Below are 26,963 nucleotides of genomic sequence, written 5' to 3'. Positions count from 1 at the left end.
GCAGCACCAAAACCACTGAGCACTGGGACAAATAAACAAGGGAAAGAAAAGAGGCCAGAGTGCCCCCCCACCGCCTCCCCCGACAGGGGAGCCATGGGAAGAGCTGACCGGCAAGGTGGGCTGGGAGGGGTCCGTCTCTGGCAAGACTCTGAACGAAGAGGCAATACCCAAAGCATCATTTCTTTATAATAATACAGTCATTTGTTGCAAGGTTGTGTTGTGTGTGTGTGTGTGTGTGTGTGTGCTGTTATTGTTGCTGTGCACACTCTCAATACCCAGCACTGAAGGAGACACAAGGAGTCAGCAGAAAAGGTTTCAGTTCTTCCCTACCCACCCCCCACTGTGAATTAGCAGCCACGTATCAGAGAAAACATTCAGCATTTGCTTTTTGGAGATTGGCTTATTTCACTTAGCATGATATTCTCCAGCTCCATCCATTAACCAGCAAATACCATAATTTCATTCTTTTTTAAAGCTGAGTAATAGTCCATCGTGTGTGTGTGTGTGTGTGTGTGTGTGTAAAACATTTTTTATCCATTCATCTATTGAGGACACCTAGGTTGTTCCATAGTTTAGCTATTGTGAGTTGAGCTCCTATAAACATTGATGTAGCTGCATCACTGTAGTTCGCTGATTCTAAGTCATTTGGGTATAAACTGAGAAGTGGGATAGCTGGTCAAAGGGTGGTGCCCTTCCAAGTTTTCTGAAGAATCTCCAAACCGCTTTGCATAATGGTTGCACCAATTTGCAGTCCCACCAGCAGGGGAGTGAAGCGAGGGGAGGGGGACAGGGGTAGGAAGGATAATAAAATGAATCAGACCTTATTGTACCCTACCTACATATATACCTATGTGACAGTGGGATTCTACATAATGTATAACCAGAAGAATGAGAAATTATACTTCATTATTTATGAGGTATCAAAGTACATTCTACTATCATGTGTAACTAATTGAAACAAATATTTTTAAAAATTAAGAAAAGAAATAGTCTCTGCCCAAAGAAGACAATTCCAGCAGGGAAATTAGGTAGCTGCCATGTAAAGAAAGAAAATGAAGGCAAGGTGAGTTCAAGGTAAAAGGAAGGGGTTGGGGTGTGGCTCAGCGGCAGAGCCCTTGCCCCACAGGTGAGGCCTGGGTTCCATCCTCAGCACTGCATAAAAATAAATAAGTGAAATAAAGGTGTTGTGTCCAACTACAACTAAAAAAAAAAATGTTTAAAAAAAATGTCAAAGGCCCGGAAGTCTTTTAAGCAATTGCCCTACATTACATGAAAGTGACACAGGTCCACTGTGATCCAGGGCCCTGGCTGTGGCTGCCATCGTCTGGACAGTGAGAGCGGTCACTCTGGGTCCAGCACCGTTCCAGTGCACTACAGAAATGAACCAGCTCCAGCTCAGGCCAGCTCCAGAGTGCAGGCACCGTCGCACCCAAGCCACAGCCAAGGCCATGGAGGGCTGCACTTCCACCTTCCACCAGCAGGAGGAAGAGAGGAAGCTTCATGGACCTGGGAGCACAGGAGGATGCGATTATCGCCATTAGTCACCATGAATATAAGTGACAATGGACACCAAGTAGAGAAGGGGAGAAGAGAGAACAGAACCTCAGCATGGACCCCACCTGCCCACTGAAGCCCTCAGAGGGGAGAAGAAGGTTGAGGGCCAAGGACAGAGTGGGGAAGGAGGGCCAAGGGGCAGTGTCAGAAGGAGGGGAAGGGCAAGTGCCCTGGGTGGGCATCCAACTCCCTGGGCCTCCCTCTGGGCAGGTTGCTATGGAGGTGAGAAGGAGGAGGAGGAGGAAGAGAAGGAGGAAGAGAAGGAAGAAGAGGAGAAGGAGGAGGAGAATGAGGAGGAGGAAGAGGAGGAGGAGGAGGAGGAGGAGGAGGGGGAGGAGGAGAAGGAGGAGGAGGGGAAGGAGGAGGAGGAGGAGGAGGAGGAGGAGAAGGAGGAGGAGGGGAAGGAGGAGGAGGAGGAGGAGGAGAAGGAGGAGGAGGAGAAGGAGGAGGAGGGGAAGGAGGAGGAGGAGGAGGAGAAGGAGGAGGAGGGGAAGGAGGAGGAGGAGAAGGAGGAGGAGGGGAAGGAGGGGAAGGAGGAGGAGGAGGAGGAGAAGGAGGAGGAGGAGGAAGAGAAGGAGGAAGAGAAGGAAGAAGAGGAGAACGAGGAGGAGGAAGAGGAGAAGGAGGAGGAGGAGAAGGAGGAGGAGGAGGAAGAGAAGGAGGAAGAGAAGGAAGAAGAGGAGAACGAGGAGGAGGAAGAGGAGAAGGAGGAGGAGGAGAAGGAGGAGGAGGAGAAGGAGGGGAAGGAGGAGGAGGGGGAGGAGGAGGAGGAGTAGAAAGAGAAGGAGAAGGAAAAGGAGGAGGAGGAAGAGAAGGAGGAGGAGGAGAAGGAGGAGGGGAAGGAGGAGAAGGAGTAGAAAGAGAAGGAGAAGGAAAAGGAGGAGGAGGAGGAGAAGGAGGAAGAGGAGGAGAAGGAGGAGGGGAAGGAGGAGAAGGAGTAGAAAGAGAAGGAGAAGGAGGAGGAGAAGGAGGAGGAGGAGAAGGAGGAGGAGGAGAAAGAGGAGGAGGAGGAGAAAGAGGAGGAGGAGGAGAAAGAGGAGGAGGAGGAGAAAGAGGAGGAGGAGGGGGGAAGAGGAGGAGGAGAAAGAGGAGGAGGAGGAGAAAGAGGAAGAGAAGGAGGAGGAGTAGGAGGAGAAAGAGAAGGAGGAAGAGGAGGAGGAGGAAGAGGAGAAGGAGGAGGGGGAAGGAGGAGGAGGGGGAAGGAGGAGTAGAAAGAGAAGGAGAAGGAGGAGGAGTAGGAGGAGAAAGAGGAGAAGGAGGAGGAGGAGGAGAAGGAGGAGGAGGAGGAGAAGGAGAAGGAGGAGGAGAAGGAGGAGGAGGAGGAGAAGGAAGAGGAGGAGGAGAAAGAGGAGGAGGAGGAGAAAGAGGAGGAGAAGGAGGAGGCAGCAAGAGAAGAGGAGAGAGGGCTGATGTGGGAGGAGGCAGGCCCAGAACTGCAAGCAGGATTCTCCTGTGCCTGGAGTGAGGCAGGAGCCTCCAACAGAGAGGCATCTGCCAGGTTTCGCTTTCATATTGTAAAATGTAGACCTTTAGGGGACATGAAAAGAAATCCTAACCTCCCCATTCTCACACTAATGAGGAGAAATACAGTCGATGCCTTAGCCCCGGGAAGTATGTGCCAAACGCAAAGCTGGAAATCCAGCTGCCCACAGCCTGCACAGCTCAGCTGTGCCCTCCACCGGGTTCAGTTACCTGAAAAGAAGGGATGAAGGACTTGGGGCGGCCCAGCATCTGGCAGTACTCGAAGATTTCCGTCCTCTGGATAGCCTCGGTTGTTGCGAATTTCAAAAACTCTTGGCTAAAACCAGAGAATAATAATAAAAGAGATTGGGGAGTGAGGGGCAGAGCTAAGTCCTAGTAGACCCCAAACCAGCTGCATCCTCTGGTGGCAGAGCCTCGTCCTGGGCTGATCCCAGGGTGCCTCCAAGAGATTGCAGGTCTGCTCTGGGATACAGAGCAGAGCTCTGCACCTGGACAGTAGGAGGCAGAGGCTGAGAGAGGAGGTCCTCCTCAGCCTTCTTTGCTGGAGAATAAGGTCCTGAGTCCTCTTCTTAAACCTACCAAGCACTGGCCTTTGTGCCCCAAACCCTGGCATGTCCCAGGAAAGATGCCCCAGCCTGAGCACAGGGGCACAGAAGAGGGAGCCACGGGGCCCTCCAGGTGCACTCAGGGAAGAAGGCCTGCCAGAGGACGGGGACAGCTGAGCCAGAGAGCAATGGCAGCCCTGCACTGGATGCTCATTCAGCGAGGAGGAGGACATGGTGAGTGTAATCTGAGGGGCCACCAGTGTCCCACATGCCCCTCAAACCACTCTTCCCTGAACAGCTTGCCATGGTGTCTGAAATCACAGTCACCAGGGTTATTCCTGGGGGTTAGGACATTGCCTCCAGAAATGTCCTCATTTATCATGAATATGGAAGGGGACATATTAGTCCAAACACCCTTGTTGTCACATCTGGCCCTCTGATGAGCTAGCTAACTGTGCGTGAAGACCAGGGTCCCGAGACACAGGCTATGATGTGGTCGCCGCTAAGGTGGCAGCAGCTGGGGGCAAGTGTCACAAGAGCAGACTTCCCAGCTGGCTGCCTGGACCCCACATCCAGCCTGGCATAGTGGCTGGGGCCAGCTCTTTAACTCCTTTGTGCCTTGGTTTCCCTCCTCCATGAGACTGAAAATACACCCTCCTCTAGGGTAGATCTGTAACATGGGAAATAGTGCCCCAAGAGCTTCAGAAATCCTAACTGTTACTGCTAGGGACTAAGCTTGTCTGTCTGTCCATCTACTCATTCTCTAAAGGCTTGCTGAGGTTCCCCTGTGTGAAAAACCTGGTATCACAACCAACAGAGAATAATAAGCCCCCCAGTGGGCTCTGAGGGACAGTCATGGTAGGGGTGCTGGGGCTCCAAGGAGGGAACGTCAACTTCTTCCACTTCCCTATTTTTCCTGGGGCGGCCTCCTAGAAGCAGCCCAGGGGGGTTGTGGGTTGGGGGTTTGGGTTTTGCTGTGGTGAGTTTTCTTTCGAGAGGATCTCTGGTTGTGGAACCAGGGTGCCACCTAGTGTCCAGAGTGGCACAATACAACTCAAGGGCACCAGCTCGCCCTTTTCGCAGAGCAGGACCTGGGGTCTGAGGCCCCCTGGTGGTGAGCTAGCTCAGCAGCAGCTAAAGTTCACAGGAAAAATCAACAGTGGCACCGTGAAACCCAGCCAGGGCTAAAACAGTCCCGCGGCAAACATCTTTGCGGTTCCCTTTCCCACGAAGTCACATACCTGTGACTGCTGCCCAGCAAGGCCAGATGGTCTGTCTTCACGGTATAGTGGCCAAAGGGCACGTGAGCCACGAGATAGCAGAAGTGAGCGGCCTCCACCAGCCCTTTCCCCGCTGTGGGAGGAGCAGAACAAGACCCAGTCGTGGAGCCCGCCGTGTGGGGTCCCGCAGTGTGGGTGGGAGAGAGAGAGAGAGATGCAAGAGTGGACTTGGGGGTCAGGGGAGAAGCCTCACGGGACTAAATCAACATGCTTCTCATAGGCCAAGTCACAGCCCCTGCAGCGCCACCCCCCCTTCACTGACCCGACTTATGACCTCAGGTGTTACATTTCAGTTCTCTTCTGCCAGAATAAGGCCCTATTCTCATTCTCCCTAATGGATTTTCCATAGGAATTTTCTAAACACTTTAGTCCTTCATGATGATGTGGGGTGAGTAGGGATGTCTACACCTGAGCAAAGAAGTGCCCTATGTAAGAAGCAATTCTTAAACCAGATGGAATGAATTCCAGTCCGTCAAGTCCCTAGCAAGGTGCCTGGCTCAGGAGGGTCTCCACAAACATGGCTACCTCTCGTCCAGGGTGCTGAACAACCCCACCTCTTGGCAGCACCTGACACGTGACTACTTCAGGTTTAACAGAGCAGCCTTCACAGAGTTCCACACAGAACACCAGGGTTTCTAGATGTTCTGCCCCTTGAGCAAACTAAAGAACCACTCATCTGGAACATTCACTAGCCTCTAAGTGCTCGCAAGGCTGTGTTTAGACAGAGATGACAGAAGTAAAGACTTCAGAGTAAAGACTAAAGGCTGCTATTATTATCGTGATTTTTAAAAGTAGTTCAGGCAAAAACAGAATTTCCTAACTGACTGAGCTGGGTCACTGAAGGACTAACAGCAGCAAGGAACATTGTCCTCTGTGCTTCTCCATGTACGGGGGAGTCACCAGGGGCAGAAAAGAGGCTGCAGAGAGGAGAGTCTGCAGCATCAGAACACCGAGTGTCAGGCTGGCCTGCTCTGGCTTGCTGTGGAAATTCTGGGGAACAGAGATGCAGGGAAGAACTGCAAAGCCCCTGGGTCTGGGACATAGACTGGCCTTCACAGAATCTCAGAATCTAGGGACAGGTATTTAAAGCAGGCCTGGAGATACCCTAGAGGAGCAGCGGGCAGCGCAGACCTCCACTTACCCAAGGTGTCCCCCATGGTGACAATAGCACGTTGGTGCAGCTCCGGATCCCCAGCCTGATTTGACAGAATCACAGCCAAGTGGGGCCTCCAGTCCCCCCACTGCTTGTCCCCACAACACTGAAAAAGGGCAGAAGAATGATGAAGGCTTCCAGAGTCATTTAGTGCTGCCCAAAATACAGGTTAACACAAAAGGCTGCTGTCTGTCTTTTGGCTTGGAGGAATTCAGGGGACACTCAGGATACTGACTGCCGTGCTACCGAATGTTGATCTAGAGTTCTCATTAAAAATAAATAAAAAGACAAAACTGCTAGAAAGATAGACAGGCAGACAGACACATATAGACAATACATACATACACATGTGCCTAAGAATACCAGGAGATAAACAAAATGACATTAGTCATTCACTAATTTTTAAATTCTTCCCAGTGCCTTACTTTCACCCCAAATAGCAGAGACAAAACAAAACAAAACAGAAAAGAAAAGAAAAACAAACTTTGATGTTTGCGTGGGAGAAGGAAAATCAAACATCTTTTTCTTGTGAGTAGAAGAGACTGCATTAGCCTGTCACAGATGTCAGGGGAACACTAGGCCACCTGATGTCTCGCCACTGCTAATGTTTTCTGGTTTTACTAAGCCCCTTGACACATGTCATCATATCTAACCTTTGCAACAATCCTGTGAGATGGGATTCTTACTACCGCTTTAGGGATATGAATAGCCAGTCCACCCAGCCAGTACTCAATCCCCAGTCACTTCCCTCCTGCCCTGGGAGGCTAAAGACTGCACCAGGGGGCAGCAGAGAAGTGGAAATGTGGGGAAAACCAACAGAAATGGTGCTTTCCCTGTGAGCTAGCCCAAGGGCCACTCTTCTCCCAAATGAGGGAAAAATTCAGGGAAGAAACTGTCGATAAACAATATGATGGTCCTAGAAAGAACACAGGCCCTGGATTTGACTTGATTCCTGCCTCATACTAGCTGTGACCCCGAGCAAGACTGTTAATGTCTTTTAACCTTTGTTTCCTCATCTCTAAAATGGAGATCATAATTTCCACCTAACTGCATTATTGTTGATAATAAAATAAGGTAATACCCATATAAAGCATATAGCATAGTTGCTTCACTCTGGGTTCTTTTGTTGTTTGTACTGAGGATTGAACTAAGGAGGCGCTTTAACACTGAACTACATCACCAGCCCTTTTATTAAAAAAAAAAAACAGGATCTCACTAAGTTGCGGAGGCTGGCTTCAAATTTGTGATCCCCCTACCTCAGCTTGCTGAAGTGCCAGGATTACAAGTGTGCATCACTGTGCCACTTTGGTTTTTACTTTATAAATTCCATAATCGGTATTAATACACATACACACACACACACACACACACACACACATTGGTAAACTCAGCAAAGAGACCAGTCCAACTCCAATTTGTTGCACAGATGAGTAGAGCAGATTGACAGTAATAACTAAGATTTGGACCTCAAAACTATTCACAATTATTTGGTGTTTGTAATTATCCCAAGGAATAAAAGATGGTTTTATCCAACTCTGTTATTCTTACTCCCTGCTTATTTGGGCAATGCAATATAATACATTGATGTTGAAAAATCAAAATAATAATAGTAGTTCTCATTTACCACCCTGGCTCAGGTATTGAATCATATCCTACGCTAAGCATTTTCCTGCCAACAATCGTATGTGATAGGAATTATTATTGCCTAGAGTCAGGCCTCTTCTGCTGGATGTAAAGGAACCAGCAGAAAAGAAGAAAATCCCTTACTAAAAATAAGGGGGAAGGGAGAAAATTTGAATTCATTCTTCTGTCTATTCCTGTATGGTTTGTAACACATCTCTGCCAAGCAGATCTATGGAGTAAAGGGGAGAAGAAGAAACATTATTAACTAATTTCAATGGGCCAGGCATGGTGGATGATAGGTTCACAAATTCTCTCTTCTTCATTTTACACAATAATCCTATTGGCTAGGTAACAAAATCACCACAAGAGTGAAAAACTGAGGCTCCGTGGGATTGTGTAATCAGGCCAGGCTTGCACAGAGGTAACAGCAAAGTCAAGGTTAAACCTGTGATGAAACCTCATTTGCATGTCCCATTACCATGCCATTGCCTAAGCCACTCATCACATGTCACTCAATTCAGGCATTTCATGAGGATGCCAAGAAACTTTCACACTCCCAGAGCAAACCCTGCACCTACCCATCACCTCTCATGCCTCAGTTTTCTCACCCATGAGTAGGGAAAAGTAGCTAACTCTACTGCTGCAGCGAGACCCAGAAGACCCTAAGCTGATTCTACCATGTTCTGTAACAGTGCTCTTGTGGAGATGTGACTGCATTGCAGGGCACAGGCCATTCAGCTGAACTAAGAGGCACACCGCTCCAAAACAGCCCATCGGTTTAACAATAGGTCATGGAAGTCATTGGGTCTCTTTTATTTTCTTAGAATTATCCACAGCAATAAGGACAAAAAAGTAAAAGTGTGATGTCCATTTTCCTTAAAACTATTGTCAGGAAAAAACTCCAAGCTTCAAAATACAAGAAAAGGCGCCAAAATTAATGGAGATTGAATGTAGGTGCACCAGAAAGAAGCAGAGGGAAATCATGAAACAGTTGCTTCTATGAAGCAAGAGCATAAAGCTGAGTTACAAGAGCTCAGGAGAGAAATAGTGGGCAACGGAGACCTGCAGAGCTCAGGAAAGAAGTGGAGGGAAACATCAAAGAAATAAAGACAAAGATGGAAGGACACAAGAGCAAGAGACACTGTTGAAAGCACAGCAGGCAGAAATAGGAACAAAGGGACGGAGGGTGGGGTGGGAGAGAAGAGTTTTAATTAAAGAGAAAATCATATACATTTATATACACATATATATCATGTATTTATATAGCTTATGCATTTGAGATGTATATACATGGAATTCCTGAAAACAAAACCATAGTAATGGAATGAGACAAATATAGATGAATAAACTTCAAGGAAATTCCCAGACTCTAATTTATGAATGGACATATTTAAAGGGTGTGCTAGGCCCCAAGGGGGAAGAAAACTGACCTAGACAGTCAACACTAGGTTACATCTAGTAGTTACTGGGCTTCGAAGCTAAGGATACTTTGGGGCAAAAAAATCAAGTCTATTATCATGGGAAAACTCGCAGGTAGGCCTCAGACTTCTCAGCCACATTCTGCTCCAAGAGAAGCGAAGTGCAGTGTGTTGGATCTGAGGACTGGTGCCCAGGGAAAGAGTTTGCCCAGGGTAGAGAAGCACAGCCCAGCGTGAGAGCCTGGAGAACAGCAGTGTGGGCTTCACTGCAAAGCAGGCAGCCGTAACATGGTGGGAAGGGCAAGGTCTTTAGGGTCAGACAGAGCTGGGCCAAGAGTGACCCCACCATCTCTGTGACCCTGAGCCATGTACACCTTTGCACCTCAGTTTCTACGTCCACAAAACAGAGATAACTCCTACCTCCACGCATCAAATGAAATAATATGCATCAAAGGGCTTAGCACAGGGCCAGGAACATGGCAAATAACTAACAGACTGTCATCTAGAAAGCCATCGCTGCATTCCGGAGCCAGCAGTCCCCACCCACCCTGACCCCGATGATGCTGAGGTGAGGAAAGGTACCGTGGCTGCTTGTGGAATCCTCCCCGACATGAGCTGGAAGAGGGTCTGCAGAGGGTCGTTGAGCGCCAGTGTGCTGGTGAAGCTGCAAGAGAGAAAGGTCAAATTGGGGGACCAGGCCCAGAAGTCTTGGCCCATGGCCACATGCAAGGCCTCTCCACTGGGTTTCAGTAGGTTCTTCTGGAGTGTGAGCATCTCTGCTCTGCTGGGCCTTCCCGTCCTCCTTTTGGGGGTGACAGAAACATCTTCATTGCCACACCCCCCCCCCCATAGACTTCCTGTGTAGGGATGCTTTCTGCACTTCGGCCCTAGCCCTCTAACTCTAGAGTGACCACTGCTATGGGCCTTCTTCTGTCAACAGTATATCCCACCCTCACCTCAAGGGCCCCCAGGGAGCTGCAGAGTGACCTGGAAGCTCTTCCCTTCTCGTGGGCTCCTCCTCCCGGCCACCCTCCTCCACACCAAGCCCAAGGCTCCGTGACATTTTTCTGATTCGCCCCAAGCCTGGGTCTGTTTGGCTTTTACTCACAAGCACTAAATAGCCATTTTCAATAACCAAAGAGGCGTGGAACAGGGACCAGAAATGATCCTGCTCATGACAATCCATGGGATCTGCTTAACAAGGACATAATGAGCTCTACAGCTGATCTGAGACTTAAGCACACTCCGGAAGATATTTTTCACGATTCACTTGGCCCCATCAAAAACCAATGGCCCAAGGAAAAATAAAATCTGTAGCAGAGATATATGCCACAATGTGGGGTTGTGGGATGTTCATTTTCAAAACCCAGAGGAAAACTGTCCGTCTTCTCCCCACAGAACCCTTGCCGCAGGAGCGCGGAGCACATTTCATAATTACCCCAGAGCTCCCCAACATTCCAGTGCTCAGCAGTATGACCTGTCCCCCAGGGAGACTGAGGCTGTGGTGAAGAATGGCTCCCAGCTAGAGTGGCAGCCACAAGGAACACAGATTGAACTTAAAGTGGAGGGGTCCATCCACTCGTCCAACCTGGCCCAACAGGATTTGTGGCCAATTCAAGCACAAATCAGGTTGGAGGTAGCTTCACAGCCTCAGCCAACATTAGAAGATAAACACTAAAAGTGCCATCTTCTCACCAAGCCTGCTCCTTACAGACCCTCTCACCCCCCACCCCCACCGCCCCAATGCCAGCTGGAGCCTGCAGGACCTATTCAGAAAGCCACCCTCATGCCACCACCTCCTCCTGATACTGATCCTCTTTTGCTGTTTTGTCACCCTCGTTCCAGAAGGCCGGCCGTGTACCTTTCCCTCAATCCCTCTCCCATTCTGGTGTGGTTGTCCTTCCTGGTGCCCCTGGCCCCTGGGTGGGTCTCCGTTGCTAGTGTGACTTCTGACTAAGCACCTCCGCAGTCTCGGCAGCACCACTGCTGCAGATGTCGACCTATGAATCTGACTCCCAGTCCCACGGGATCTTTTCCTGGTATCATGGTCCTGCTGCCCTAATATCCTAGCCTACCTCTGGACACCCACCTCCCCACTCAACACTTACCTGCATCAAAACCCTTGGTCCTATGGTTTTCTCAGTTAAGCTTAAGACATATCTGTTCCCTCCCTAATGGAACTATCTAGAATAGCCCTTCTCAGAGAAGACTACAGCAATGTAGAAACTACTTAATTTTTGGAAACTCAAAAATATTACTAAAATGTTTCATTCCACTCAACAGATAGAAAGAGCGTCTCTGTGTCTGGGTTCTAAGATTCTGGAGAAAAGATGTGCTCAGAAAAAGAAAAACCGGAAGCTGCTTGGAGCATGGTCCTTCCCAGTGCCTTTGGCACTTCTCCCCACCCCCATCCCCACCCAGCCCTGGAGGGGAGGCCTCTCTGTGCCACTGGCCTCCTTTGTCAGCTGGACTCACCCACTCATGACCCAGTTGTAGGTCCGTGGATCCATCTTGCTGGAGAGGAACAAAGCATGACCCCACAAGTGGTTCTTCATGGCCCACTCCAAGGCCTCCTGAAAACCAAAACATCACATTCAGCAGTGCCTTGGCCACAGAAATGACACATCCCCACAGTGGGCACTGCTGCACCCTGAACAGTAGAGGCTGGGCCTCCAGAAACTCTTGGGCCTCATTATAAATGTGAAGAAGGAAGCGGGGAGGGAGGGGAGGGGGCCTCTAATCAGCTTGGTATTTTCTCTAGATTGTCCACTTCTCCAGCCACCCATTATGCCATTTCCTTGACTTCCCTCAAACATGGTCACCAGGTAGCCATATCTTATTAGCAAGTTACAAAATACTTGTAAGAATCTATGTAACAAGATGTTACATAGATGTTACTTTGTCACCCAAAGAAAAGTCTCAAAATGCAAATAGCATCACAAGTATTCATGTTCCAGTCTGTTGAAGAACAGTGGCCTTTTCAACAGCTCAAGATCCATGTTCTCCTTCCTCGGTGAAGAGCTGGACTCAGTGAAGAGCTGGGGCCCAGGTTTGTGGCTGAGTCTACACCATGTAAAGGAAATGGAAGTGTTTTGGACCATAAAACCACCCACACCCGATCCTCCACCCCATCTGGCTGCTGGAATGCAGAGGACTCCCTGGTAGAGGAGGGAAGAGCTTCCTGCATCCTGAGTCCAACTACAGGGAGAGGGGCTGCCCCACGGGTCCATCTACCTGTCCAGGGCTCTCAATGAACCAGAATCAACTGCTATAAGTTTAATCCAGTAAACATAGAAGTTAACCTACCTTCTAATGCTAAAAGCAATTGCTTGTTAACTGTCAAATGACTTCTTAGGCCAAAATAATACACAGACACATGTCTACTAACCTTTACATTCAGTTTTCCAGAAATATTTAGTAAGGAACGACCTCATATAGGAGGTTTTGAACTGGTATTAGTAACTTCCTACTGCCACAAGATGTGGTTTGGGGACAGGAATTCACTAATGAGGTAATTTCATCTCCAAGTAACAAGCTCTTTAATCGGCTCAACATCCCTCCAGGATATCTTCTTGGGGGAGAAGGATAGCAAATTTAAATAGCCACAATTAGGGAAACCAGCCTCTTATACAGGGCAAGAGAAAAATGACATTAAAGGTCACTGTCTGTGTATATATTAATAATTTTGAAACCTTTCTTTTTTTTTTTTTTTTGTAAGGAAAGGAGTTACTAATGCTTGACTGGGAATTACAGATGATTCAAAAATCTGCCCGTCCAAAAATATAATTTAAGAACAAGTGAAAAGCCAGGCATGGTGGTGCATACCTGTAATCCCAGCAGCTCCGGAGGCTAAGGCAGGAGGATCATGAGTTCAAAGCCAGCCTCAGCATCTTAAAGAGGCCCTAGGCAACTCATCAAGACCCTGTCTCTAAATAAAATATAAAAAGGGCTGAGGATGAGGTTCAGTGGTTAGTTGTCCCTGGATTCAATCCCCAGTACCCCAAAAAAAAGAACTAGTGAAGAAACTGAGAACTTATAACAAGGACCCAAGTCTCACCCAATGCCAGAATATAAGACCCAGGCAAATATGAACAAGGGTTCTAAAGATGCTCTCCCTCCCGGCGCCTCGTCCATCACTCACACTCCATGGGGACCGCATCTCCCCCTCGCTTCCTCTCAGGTCCAGGTGTGAGGGAGGTTAGAAGCCCAGGTTCAGGCCCCCACTGCCTAGAGCTCAACCCTCACTCTACCACTTACTAACATTTCTAATCCAAAAATACATAAAGCAAGGAGGGAAGCTAATGTAGTGTTTCTATGGCAATAAAGAAGACAATGCATGTAGGATGTTAAGCAATTGCCTGGAAGGTAGAAAATATTTTTTAAATCTGCTTTTGTTATTATAGTTGCTATGCTCGCTGCTTATCTTTCTTAAAGGAAGAGTTCATATTTCATTTACCTCTGTATGCCTCACTGGGTTCAACGCCTTAGAAGTAGTAGCCGCTAATAAATGTTTATTGAATAAATGAATCACTGGGGAAACTCTGACTCCCTACACCACAGGGAATAGACAGGGAATGGCTGCGACTTGATCCCACTGATTTTTACTGGGCATCATTGTCAAGCACTCACTTATAACCTCATACACCAAAATCCCAAGAGGTTAAATATTTAAATGTGAAAATGAAGTTACCAAAGTACTCCAACCTCATTTTTAGGAATTAATTTTGAAATAGGAAAAGGCTTCTGGAATATGATCCCTCAAAAGTTGTGATTTGGGACACATAGTCCAAAAACAAGGAAGAACTCCAACACATCAACTTGTGGTGATAAAAGACTGAAAGATGTAGAAAACCCTTGACCAGAAAACACACAGATTAAAAGATAATCAACTTCATTCCTAATAACAGAAATGCAAATTAATAGTAAATGGTATTTCTTCACCTCTCTGATTGGCACATATCAAACGTCTGCAAACACTTTTGGCTGGTGACATGGGGGGAATGTGGGGAGACACATACTCTCATACATTGCTGAGGGGGTGAACTGATTTACAGCTCTAATGAGATTTTTCAACACCTATCAAAATTGTAAACCATTTACCCTTTGACCCAAGGCTTCCACTTCTGGAAATTTATCTTACATGTATTTTCTCACATTAGGCAAAATAACAATTTTAGCATTGTTTGTAATAGCAAAAGAAATAATCTAAATGTCAATCTATAGGAGCTTAGCTGAATTAATTATAAAATCCATAGAAAACTATGCAGCCATAAAAAATAATGAGGCAGTTATAATCAAAGAAGGTGATATATGTGCTATGAGAAAGAGAGCATGATAAAGAGGTAAGAGGTAGCAAATACACCAAAGGCCAAATCCAGTGTACTGCATGTTCGGCATGGCTCAGCACACAGCCTACAAGTTCAAAGAGTTTTTATCTTGTTTAATTATTTGAAAAAAATCAAAACAAAAATAATATTTCATTACACATGAAAATTATATAAGATTCAAATTGCTATGTCCATAAATAAAGTTTGAAATGCAGCCACTCGTTCATTTATACATTGTCTGCAGCTGCTTTCATGCTCCAAGGGCTAAACTGAATACTGCAGCAAGACCTGAAGGCAGACAAAGCCAAAAATATATACTGCCTATCCCTTTATGGAAAAGGTTTACCAACTCCAAAGTTTGTTTTCTAAATATTTAGAAAGGAAAGCACAGGCCTGACCCACAGTATGCTATAAGAAAAAAAGGGAGAGAGAGAGAGAGGGAAATAATTATATATGCAAAAAATATGTTTGGATGTTTCAGGGAAGAACTTGGGTGATTGGAGCGGGGAGGGGCGATTGGAGGGGGAGGGGCATCATTCCTTCCTTACATTCCTTATTGTTTTATTTCATTAAATTGATTTTCAAAAAGATTCAAACATTTGAACTTATGACTTTTATAAAACACAAACACAGTTTCAAAATTAGATAAGACATCTCCCTCCATCTGCTAAATTACAGCATTCAATATTGGTAGGCAGAACTGTTACTTGTAAATGACGGTTCTAAAACTAATTTGGTGTGTATACGAAGAACCGCCTGGAAGGGCTTACTCTTGAACCCAGTAATCCCACATCTAGGAATCTGTCCTAAAAAATAAACCAAGGATCAGCAGTGACATGTCATAAATGTTCAAATGGCATACTTTATAAGGACACAATTGTAAATAGCCTATATATTCAAAAAATAGTTGAGTGATTAAACAAAATAAGACTTTATTTCATGGTGCTATTGGCAAGTGGTAGGAAACTTGCCTGTGCCCCTGAGCTTAGTCTCCAGCACCACAAAAATAAATAAAATGGTGCTGTCAGTTTAATGCCATATGGGTTTTCACCATGTGATCTTAAATGGAAAAAGAGAAACAATTGTATATGTAATTTGACTTCATTTTAATATACACATGGGAAAATTCTGGAGGTAAATTTATCTAGATGCTAACAGGTATTATCTTTAATAACAAGACTACACTCCCATCGTAGGTGTTAATGGTTAAAACTTATATTGGTGTTTTTATTTTCTTTGCCGTGCCTTTCTGAACTTCTCACTGGCTCTGAAATCAGTGTATGCCATTCATGTAATTGGAGGCAGGGTGTTGGAGGCGGGGACAGTGGTCACCCTTCTACAGGACACCTGGGAGAAGGGCAGACTTGCCTTCTTCCTCCCGTAGTACAGCAGCTTGGTGAATTTCTCCATGATCTGCGCAGGTGTCTCCACCGTCGGGGGGACCTCCCCGGTGAGCAGGTTGCGGGGCCCGGAGTTCACCGGCCAGGCCTCGTCGGTCAGGTTGATGAGGTTGGCCACGGGAGGCTGCTTCTTGTACTTCTCCAGCTTACAGTTTTGCATCAGCAGCTCAGCTATGTCAGACCCCACCATGGACTGCAAGGCAAAGAGGGTCATCCTGGGGGAGAAGGCCCTTGGTCCTCAAGCAGGCCGCCCAAGCTGCAGAGAGCAGGCTCCAGACACTTGCCCTCTGTACAAGGTACTTCACCACTCATGCACACACAGGCAGGCCCTCCTCGGATTACTGAATTTCAAACGTCAACTTCATTATCATGGATATTTTCTGGCTGTCAGGAGCCATGAAGCTTACTGGAGCCAGTCCTAATTTCACAGGTGTTTAATCGGGCTGGTGCAGTAACCCCACAAGAGCACTGCGTTTCCCGTCCAGGGCAGGAGAGCATCGGAGGGAAAGTCTGCATTAGCAACCTGGTGCTGACACGTGAGCAGTGTTTCCCAGAGGTGACGTGTTGCTTCTCATAATCACACCATACAGCAAACCTCATCTCTCCCACGGCCTGAAACTCCACCCCGGCCTGCACCTGCCCGAGCATCCAAGCCATGACTTACCCCATTCTGGCGACAGAGGAGAACTAACAGTTGCCACAGTAGAGCTGAGTCTTTGCTTCCTGGGGTCTCGGACTTGAGCCTCTGAGCTGCTTTCTGCTGGCAAAATGTCATGATATCGACCTTGTGAACATCTTCCCTGCGAGAGATTTCAGGAAGCAAAGAGTGAGCAGGCAGACTTCTCCCACACTCAGGATGATCCTTGCTCTGCCTGTAGTATGTGGGCACCAGCAAGGTGAGGTTGGGATAGAAGGCTGACAACCCAGGGTGGGATAATAGTCTGTAGCCACAGGATGGTCATTTCCTTGTAGAACAGGAAGGGACTTCAGAGACTCTCTTTTACACCCCTTCCACTTTACAGATGAGGAAGCTGAGGCCCAGAGGCCTTGGTGAAGTGACAAAATACCAGCTAAGAGCGCAGACTTTCAAGTCAGACGGTTCTGAGTCTAAATCTGGTCTGTCACTCTCAGTTTAGACAAGTTTCTGATCTCTTCTAAACCTGTTTTCCCCCTCCCTAAAATAAGGATAATAAAAGTAAATGCATGCATACGAAAAGAAACAAGCAGATTCTGTGGCATATACTAAGTTCTCGATAAATGGTTATTATTATTATTTGCTCCATATTATCCAACAAATTGAAGCCAAGTTGGGACTGATACCTAGAGTTTAATAGCCAACTCAGTTCTCTACTCTCATCTGTAGACCTGTGTGTAAGACATAGAGACAGCACTCATTTCACTTGAAGGAGCTGTCAGGTATAATAAGGGGATTTTCTTGGGCAGGGTGGCTTCAGGACAAGAATACATTTGAATAGTAGCAATGCTATTTAAAGGGCTTATGCTGCGTAATCTCCCTTGAGGCTCACAGTCACCACCTGAATTGGCAGAGTGAGTATAACATCATTTCTCAGAGGAAAAAGTAATATGCAGAGGGTTAATTGGCCTTCCCACCATGGTACCCTTACTTAGTAGGATGCCTGAACCCAGGTCCTCTGACACCCAGCCAGGTCTTTCTGCACAACAAATGTACTCTGAATATTTATCAGCAACATGAATGGCGACTTTAAGGCAGTTCCAATTCAGGCCTGCAGAGGGCAGACCTGCACACTGTCCAGTAACTGGAACCCTGACAACATTCTTTGAGAAGTCACTTTTGGTAGTTTTTCCCTTGCCATCCACTTGAGGGTGACTTCCCAGTGCTCCGCTTTTTTACTAACATCTATAAAGTATACAGAATGCTAAAACATCCTACCACGGAATATCTACAAAATGGAACTGTTAAATTGTGAAGCTATTTTTTCTGTCTGTCCTTCAACTATCCAGTGGCTTATCAAAATGACACAGGTCATATATATGGTTATATCTAGTAGAGAAACATTTTCTTCCAAGGACACCAAAACAAAGCCCCCAAATGCAGAAGTCCTTACTCAGTCTCTTAAAGTAATTTACCGGATCAGGGGTCCTGAGAAACTTCTCATTTCCTCTTGGTCTTCAGAATCATTAAGAATAACCTGGAACAGAAAGTCAGATTTGGTCTTTGAGACTTCCACCAAGTGCCCCCATTGGTCAAGTTTAGTGTCAGACCCCAGGGCTGTGGTCCATGGAGGTGGCTTAGGGCCTTGGGGAGGAAACAGAAGAATCAACGTGCTCTTCTTGTTAAGATGAGCCCTAGCACCTAAGGGGAAACGTAAGTCTAGCATGACTTCTTCCAGAGAAGAGCCCAGCCATTCCTGTGCCTCTTGTTCCAGGGGCCACATGGCCCAGTTCCCCACAAGCGTACCCCCCTTGGAGATGCCCAGGCTCAAGCAAAGGGAAGAGGGCAAGTTCGCGGAGAGCAGTTTGGGGGTGCAGTGTGCCAGCATACCAGAGACACGGGATCCTGCTTACCTCCATGCTGTGTAGCTCCACAAGGGCCGTCTGCCCATCAGGGGGAGAGTTGGGACACACACACACCAGCTGACCTCCTGGACCAAAACTCACAGACACATGAGGGATGTAGAACTTCACGGGTGTGTTGGGACCTGCTGCTGAGACATCCCCTGACCAAGAGAACACAGATGGACCCTGTTAGCACTTCTTTCACAGCTTTTCTTTAATTTTGAAATATGCCACAGACATTTTCTGTCCAAATTTCACCTGGGACCAAGCTCAGATTCTGGATGGGCTACGTAATTGGAAGAAGCCCATACTCCCTACACCAGTCCAAGTTAAGCCTCTGAGAATATGTCAGAATAGAATGTAAGAATGTGTTAATTTGGTCCAAATGATAGTGCAGCCCAACCCAGATTCTCAGCCATGGTGAGAGGCCAGGAGCCTGTGGCTTCTATGCCCAGGGCAAGACTCCTACAATCAACAAAGCAATTTTGCTTTGTGTCCTGCTTTTGCTTTACCCCATTCTCTCTGTTCTTCACTTCTTTTTTTTCCCTGTAGAAAATTACCTCTTTATTACTTCATAAAACAGACAGATTAGAATACTGCAATTTTACCTTAATAATCTGCAGACTTTTATCTAATGTGTACTCATGTAGAGATTACTAAAAAACTTAAAACATAACTGATTAATAGTCATTTGATTACTCTTTTGATTTATTTCATTAAAATTTCTATTTCTATTTCTATTCTAATCATTTTTAAACTTGAGAAAACTGATTGAATCTTGGTTTTCCTGAATGTATTTTTAAGATCTATCTTCATAGTAGCCTGAAAACATTGCATATATCTGTTTTATTTTTAAATGTTTTTGCATTTAAAAATCTTGTGTATTTTTTTTTATTTTTATGTATTTATTTATTTACATGAGCTCTCTTCTGATCTTCACTTCTTCATCTATTACTTGAAAGCCCTCCTGAGTGCCTTCTGGCCCAGTCTGCCCAGGGCTAGGAGCAGTGTTCCCTTCTAAGGGCCAGCCAGGATGCAATTTCCATTTCAATAGAAAAGGTGAGAAAAGAAGCCCATGTAGCGACAAGGATTCATTTCTGGAAACACAGGCTAGGTGCGGCTTTCCAAGAGGCTCGCACCCACCTTTCAACAGTGCTCCCTCGAGTACCCACCTGCCTGACCTGGACTCCAAACTGCTGTCGCCCTAGGATCATACTGCTCAGGCGCATCGGCCATGTACTGACTGAGCTCATAGCTGCTGGAGCTGAGACCAGACTCGTGCTGCTGGATGAGGTTGGACTTGCTGGTCAGTGATGGCTGAAAGTCAAGAACCAGGAGACACGTGGGAAGGAATTTCAGGGAGCTGGGCTTCCCGAGTGTTCCTTCAAAGAAGCAAAATGCAAACTTTCCCAGAAACACAGAGAACTCGGATATGTTGAAAGGAGAAGGGAACATACCATCAACAGGTATTTGCTAAAGGGTGCATTATGACCCTGGGGTCAGGGGGACCCTGAAGTCAAGCCTCAGTTTGGATTCTAGTGCCCTGCTGCTGTGACCTCAGACAAGTGACTTTGGCCCTCTGAGATCAATAGCCTCATGTATGATAGAGATAAATGTACCGCCCTGTATACTTCAATACTTACCCACATATTTATTTACCTGCTGTTTAATGAACTCCTACTATGCTCCAGGTGCAAGAGGATACAGGAGTACAAGAAATTCATGGAACTACATTCTGGGCAAGTATGAGTGAAATAATGGATTCAGAAGCTTTTTTATGCTGTCATGTGCTGTATACATGTGAGTGGCTGCAGTTATTGTGGTAGGGTTAGTCACAAAAACATATACTCTGCCCTGTTAAGCACTAAGTATGCAGAGAAGCTATTCTCAGGACTTACACAAAGTTAGTCAGGAAGACAAAATTAATACAAGACCATCAAAACGTAAGAGCTCATCTCTAGAGTATCTTTGCAACTTTTCCACAAATCTAAATTTATTCCAAAATAAAAAGTTATTTAAAAAAATTAAGAGCTCCATTTTGTGGCCCAGGAAGTACGCTTTTAAGATTTTAGAGGAAAGAGATGAAAGTGTCAGGAAAGATTTCAAGCCCTGCTTTTCAAACCTGAGTTAAAAGATTCTAGCAACTTCCCATTTCTTGGGTAAACCAAATTGCTAGTGCCCTGAGGTGTCAGCCTCTTTCCTTCCCAGCACCTCAAAGTGACTTGGACGCTTCCAGTGTGACAAAAATACAAAGGGGCCAGATCAGGGTCTCCGACGAGTTAGAGTGAAGCAGGAAGGCAGGCAGAGGAGGTGGCGTGAGTAGGGCCCTGCCGTGGGAAGAGGAACAGGCCCTGCACGTGGCTGGCTGTTGGAGGCCCCCACCCCTAAGGGCCGGCCTGCCACTGCTGACAGGGTCATCTGTGATGCATGGCCATGGGCCTCCAGCCCCACGTCACTTCGAGTTACCTTATTCTTGCAGACACCAGTTAACCGACTCTCCGAAAAGAGCTCCCCAGGCCGCTCCTGTCCAGAGCTGGAAGCAGGACTGTCTTTATAAGGGCTCCGGCTGATGGATCTGCAGTGAAATGACAGCAGAGCTGAGACGGGTCCTGGACGGGCCAGACAGGCCGAGGGGCCTCTTCTGGAGGTATCCTGAATCTACATGTGGCAGGTGGCAGGTCAGCCTGGGTGCCACAGAGAAAAGCACTTTCCTCCAGTGCCCCACCTCAAGTGCACTAGTACCAGGAAAACAGGAATGGTCGGTTCCATGCACAGCGGCAGGAAGTGGCCTCGGACCGAACAGAGGAGGTTGGCCTCCAGCCTGCGGTCCTGGAAGGCCTGGAGCAGAGCACTTGGGTTGCTGAATTCCAGGGCTAAGGGCACCAGGACAGAGGCCTGGGTGAGAGTCTCTTTCCTGCTCTGCTTCATGCCAGAGGAGTACCCCACTCTCTTGGTCCAGGAGTGGGCAGAGGAGCAGCTCTGCACCCCAGGCAGGACCCAAGCATCAGAACTTCTGCTGAGCATGATGGCACATGCCTATAATCCCAGTGGCTCGGGAGGCCAAGCAGGAGAATCACAAGTTCAAAGCCAGCCTCGGCAATTTAGCAAGGCCCTAAGCAACTTAGTGAGACCCTGTGTCAAAATAAAAAATAAAAATGTGCCAGGATTGTGGCTCAAGGGTCAAGTGCCCTGGGTTCAATCCCCAGTACCCTGCCCGCCCCCCCAAAAAAGAGTCTCTTCTCCCCAGGGCTTCCAGAGGTAGAGGACAACCACCAGAACCAGATGCCATAAGATTGACACCAAAATTCTACGTATAATTTATAATGCTCTAATAAAAGTAACTAAATAAATAAAAATAAAATGTACTCTATAATATTCTGTAAAAGAAAAGAAAAAGATGGATCTAATGTAGACTGAGTGTGACCCAGTCCTGTGGGGTGGCCTCTCCCTTCACACTTACTGAAACTGGGTCTCACTGTTCATCCCAAATGAACTGTTCTGGTTTTCGCGATGGCGATCCCCACCAAGGTACTTCTGATCTCCGTAGTCTTCATGCCAGATGTAAGGAGTCCCTTGCCTTGGCACTGCTCCCTCAGAGAAAACAGAATGAAGACAGGTCACTGGCTATTTCTGAACGTTCTCTTCAGAAAGATGCCGTGGAGCTGTCCAGCTGAGGTACTAGGGCACAGTAGGCATAAAAATGGATCAGTTCTGGGGATCAGCTCAGTGGGTAGAGCACTTGTCTAGGACAACACCATAGGTTTGGTTTCAAACATCATCAAAAAAATTTTTTTTCTGGCCAAATTGAGTTAATTTTCAAATTTTAAAAAAAGCCCCAAGATACCTCTCTGAACCAGTTAGCATGGCTGCACACATGCACATGTGTGTGTGTTTTCAACGCTGAAACAGATTGCGTTTGGCGAGGGGGTCCGAAGCTGCCATTGGCACCCACCCTATACCTGTGAGTATAGGGTATAAAACCCCCATGGGTACATGTCCACCACCCTCAGGGTGAAGCAATGGTCAGACTCATTACAGCCCAGCCCAGCACACACCAAATGTCCTTAAGAACTGACTTCACTTTTACTTGATCAGTAATCATAACCTTGGCTATAAGAAGGAGGAGGAGGAAAAAAATGTAGATGAAGTAAAAACTATCCTCCGTATAAGTAACACAGAGACAGTTTCAGTACCATCGTCACTTGAAAAGAGAAGTTCCCTGCTCTCTTCTGCTCAGGAGATCCAGGGACAGGGTCTCTGTTGTGGTCTCACCTGCCCAAGGTGAGGCTCTCAACATGGTACCAATGGCTTCCGTCCTGCCTGTCAGGCCAGCTGCACCACCCCCAGTCCCCAAAGGCTTGTGGAGAGTACTCCATACCTCTTTCTTCCTGAAGCTGCTGCGGGTGGCCACGGTAGTAATAACTCCCATAGGCATATTCTTCCCTCATAGTTGGAGAGTGATATCTCTGATAGGGATCCTCGAAGCCTGGCCTAAAACATCACAAGGAAGTCCAGTCACCTGAGGATGCATGCAATAGAGAAACCCACGAAGGACTAGGCAAACCAAATGACTTCAGAGGACAGAGCGGCCACCCCAATCCAGAATCTGCCTGAAAGCTACAGTTCATTCTGGACCCTCTAAACACATCCAGAATCAGAGCAGGAGGAGGGCCCTTGCTATAAGGCAAGGTTGGGATTTTTGTAGTAAGGTAGAAAACTATTTTTTGTATTTAAAAATCTTTGTTTAACTATTTTTATTTAGAACTCTTTTATTTTTATGGTAAAACTCTTACTCCCCAAATACATCCATTCTGTAGCTGTTATCTTAAAAAATTCTTCTCTGATACTATCTTGGAATAAGATGATAAGAGCCTACTATTGGGGGTTGGAGCTATGGCTCAGCAGTACAGCGCTTGCCTGGGCCCTGGGTTCCATCCTCAGCCCCATACAAATGAATAAATAGAATAAAGGTATTTTTTAAAGATTTAAAGAAAAGAAACTAGTATTGTAATTTCTATGCATATTTCGGATAGAAATGATTTTTAAAATAATCTTAAATCTGATTATTTTTATTGTCTCTGTTCTTAACATACCTCCCTTTGGGAATCCAATAACCCAAAAAGACATGGAAAAGAAACATCATATCAGTTAATTTATCAGTTAATAATGCTTTAGTATTTACAATAGTTGTCATAATTTCAACCCGAATTTCAACCTATTAAGGTGAATAAATATCCTAACTGGAAGAGGCAAAGTAGAACATTCCAGAACATTGGTGGCTTCCAACATTCCATGAACTATTTGGTACAATGTCATCGATTAGAACTGGAGGGAGCAGGAGTTCCAGACTCTCTGTCCTAGGATCACCTCTCCGCAGCCTCTTCCTCCTGAACTTAGGGCTGGGAAGTCCAGATCTGGCTTTTCTGAGAAGCTGATTTTTCCCACAGCTCTCGTTCATTCACCACTGCTTTTGTGTGCCAGTCACACTCCAGCCGTGTTCTCAGCACTAGGACTCTTCTTGGGGCTGGAGATATCAGACTAACCCCAGGTTAGAACTGTCCAAAGACTGTGAAGCCCTTCCTATGGCTCCTAAGGAAAGCTTTTCCAGCATCTCCATGTTGCTTTCTGGGATCCCAGAGCAAGACAGTCCCATCTGCTGCCTTGAATTCCCACCTGTACCCCTCCTCTGATGGCACTGTGATAGCTGTTTTGTTTATTTTTATTTTTTTTTTATTGTTGGTCGTTCAAAACATTACATAGTTCCTCATACATCATATTTCACAGTTTGATTCAAATGAGTTATGAACTCCCAATTTTATCCCGTATACAGATTGCTGCATCACATCAGTTACCCTTCCATTGATTGACATATTGCCTTTCTAGTGGCTGATGTATTCTGCTGTCTGTCCTATTCTCTACTATCCCCCCTCCCCTCCCCTCCCCTCCCCTTTTCTCTCTCTACCCCTTCTACTGTAAATCACTTCTTCCATTTGAATTATCTTGTCTTGTTTAAAAAGCTCCACTTGGGGACGGAGAGGAGGGAAATACTATCCTCTATCACCAAAAAACAGCTTGAAAGAGGACAGGTTTTAGCTAAGGCGATATAGTACGTGGGAAAAGAAAAACAGAGAGAGAAATAAAAGAGAAAGGAAGAAGGAAAAGAACAAACTGTTCATCCTCATGTAGGAAAGTTGGGTCCATTCCCAACCCTGAAGCCATACCTGGAGTACCCCTGGCTGGGGTAGGCCCCGTCATAGTAGTCCACCCCAGACCTGGGTGCATGAGGGGGCTGCAGGTGGTCTGCCCGGGGGTCCTGCAGTGGCTGTGGGCTCCCATGGATGTCTTGCCATTGGTGGAACCCCTCTCCATTGTGCCGAGGGTGAGGAACAGGCCGATGAGGTCCACTTTGAAGCCCTCGGCCGGGGTCCTTTGGCGGTGCCATGGGCCTCCCCCGTGGCTGAGATGGCCGCAGGGGAACCCAAGGTTCCATCCCTGACCCTCTGGATTTCTCTTGGGTTGGAGTCAGCTGTACAGTTGTTTTATTTCCCTGCACACTAAACAAAAAGGGGGAAAAATACTTGTCTTAAGCCTATATCTAAACATGGTGGCTGATTAGGTTTTATGAAAAGAGCAACTAGAGTCCTCAAACCTTGTCTGAAACAAACCATATGGGCACGGATATAGAGAGATCTGAAGAAAAAAAAAAAATCTCAAGCAGATACCCAAGTAAATAACAGGGTAGACAATTATATTGATATTGCTTACAAAATTAAAAAGTACATATGGAACGGCAGATGTGGGAGGCAAGAGAGACAGATAACAGTAATAGATGCACTAGGAATGCTATCAAGGAATCCCAATTAGTGTTTCTTCATTTATCCCATCAGCAAATATTTATACAACACTCAGGATGGACCTGCTGAGGCATCATAGAAACGAGTCAGCCTTGGAGGGAGCAAGATCCAAGTTCAAATACGGACTGCCACCTACTAGCTGGTTTTTAAGCCTCAATTTCCTACCCATAAAATGGAGAACACAGTAACCAGTCTGCAGAGGGGTTCCTGTTAGAAACACAGATAGGGCCTGGAAATCACCCAACGCACTGCCTGGCAGATCGTGATTGATAAAGAGCAGTGTTGCCAGAGGTAGAGACAAGGGTCATCTGATTAACTGAAACAATTTTCTAAACAAAAAGAAATTTAAAGTGACCTCTCCAAGAGACTCCTTTTCTGAATCCTGAATTAACCCTGTAGAAGAATGAGACCTTATACTTTGGCCGTTCGTGTTCTTATATTACAACCATTCTTCTCAGGTCTCCGAGTTCTTCCTAGCTAGAGACTTTTAGAACCTAGAAGACTCCTTTGAATCAAACTCATTTTTCCCACTTAATTCTTCAAAAATGGGATGTGGCTCCAGAGGATGATGACCTTCCAAATTCTTCTGCCCCTATCCCAGAGGCGCATGCGCTCAGCCCTCACTCCTGCTCAGGGAGCCTCCTGGGTCACCAGCATGCGCAAGCCAGGTAGTTCCCACCTGTCTCGTCCCATGGGAACTGTCTTAGGTTGCAAGAGTCTGATCACATCTGTTCACTGTCTCCCACTGCTGAAGCTCCCAGCCTCATCTAAAAATTCATATCAGAACAAAAGGTCAAAAGAGTCCATGTCGAAACCAAGATGTCACTTTGCTGGAACACCACCGAGCCAGGGTCCAGAGCTGTGAGCCAAGAGCTGTGAGATAACAGAATGTACAAGCAGCACAGGGCCCGGAGGGTACATGCCACCTCAAGGTCTGTCACAGCTCGGGGAACCTGTCTTCCTCTCCATGTCAGCTCATTTCCTTGAAAGAGCCAGGTGCCACGGAGAGCCTTGGCCAGCAGATCCCAGAAGAGGCCAGAGGCATGGATCATCACCGTGGGGACACAAGTAAGTGGGACAAGAAGAAAGCTGCTTTCACCTGGTCCCCAGATGTTTTCACCAGGCAGCCTGTCCCCAAACTGCAAAGGCACAATTCCCAGTCTCTTCTCTGACATCACATCATCTTGTTGCCAAGAGACACCAGCTCCGGTAAGTCAGAGCGGGGTTGTGATCAAGGATATCAAATTCAAAATGCCTAGGATTCTCAAAGTGAAGGAATTCTACCTGTGATGACAAATCACACTCTCTATAAATGACCTTCCCTAGACCCCCTCCAGCCATGGTGCCCTCCCTAAGCTGACATCCCAGCAAGCACAACCAGAAGGGGAAGAAGGGGGCTGGTTCCCACACACCTGCTCAGCGGGCTTCCCACCTTCCTCCAGCGCCGCTCCGGGACCTGCCCAGATGGGCCTCCTCTGCTCCTGGAGCTTGTCAAAGTCCAGGTGCCACATCCACCAGACTTACCTGGCCCTGGAATTTACAGCTAGTTAGTCACCTTTGCAACTGCCCAGCCTCCTGGGAGCTGATTCACGGGGGCAAAGTACAGCCCAGCCACCTTGGCCGGGAGGGTCCTGATATTTGTTCAGAATCTTGCCAGAGACTGGTGCTTCTGTTTGCCTGGCTATGGACTGAGCCAGGTTCACTCACATGAGAGGGCACCGAAACCCCTACAGCAAACTCAGAGAGAGACACCAGGAAGCGGAAACCCAGAGAGCCCTGGGGCAGCCTG

At 46.8% G+C, this 26,963-nt stretch overlaps 1 protein-coding gene across 1 annotated transcript in view; it reads right to left on the bottom strand.

Annotated features, from left to right (window-relative positions):
- The window catches only part of Sec16b (SEC16 homolog B, endoplasmic reticulum export factor), a 36,954-nt gene extending 10,262 nt beyond the window's left edge, over nt 1-26,692 (bottom strand). Inside the window, exons 1-15 of the mRNA XM_026388485.2 lie at nt 26,587-26,692; nt 24,542-24,874; nt 22,699-22,811; nt 21,781-21,904; nt 20,787-20,895; nt 19,493-19,637; nt 18,330-18,481; nt 17,892-17,953; nt 16,447-16,582; nt 15,751-15,975; nt 11,531-11,628; nt 9,638-9,719; nt 6,003-6,120; nt 4,823-4,934; nt 3,247-3,352 (exon numbers count right to left, since the gene is read on the bottom strand). Coding sequence (XP_026244270.2) covers nt 3,247-3,352; nt 4,823-4,934; nt 6,003-6,120; nt 9,638-9,719; nt 11,531-11,628; nt 15,751-15,975; nt 16,447-16,582; nt 17,892-17,953; nt 18,330-18,481; nt 19,493-19,637; nt 20,787-20,895; nt 21,781-21,904; nt 22,699-22,811; nt 24,542-24,810 — 1,851 coding nt within the window. The 5' untranslated portion in view covers nt 24,811-24,874; nt 26,587-26,692. The remainder of the gene's footprint in view (nt 1-3,246; nt 3,353-4,822; nt 4,935-6,002; nt 6,121-9,637; nt 9,720-11,530; nt 11,629-15,750; nt 15,976-16,446; nt 16,583-17,891; nt 17,954-18,329; nt 18,482-19,492; nt 19,638-20,786; nt 20,896-21,780; nt 21,905-22,698; nt 22,812-24,541; nt 24,875-26,586) is intronic.
- Nucleotides 26,693-26,963: the final 271 nt, after the last annotated feature.

This window comes from Urocitellus parryii, chromosome 9 (genome assembly GCF_045843805.1).
Source record: "Urocitellus parryii isolate mUroPar1 chromosome 9, mUroPar1.hap1, whole genome shotgun sequence".
In the NCBI taxonomy this organism is placed as follows: domain Eukaryota; kingdom Metazoa; phylum Chordata; class Mammalia; order Rodentia; family Sciuridae; genus Urocitellus; species Urocitellus parryii.
Note: the sequence above shows the minus strand (reverse complement) of the source record. Positions and strands in the feature narration are given on the sequence as shown.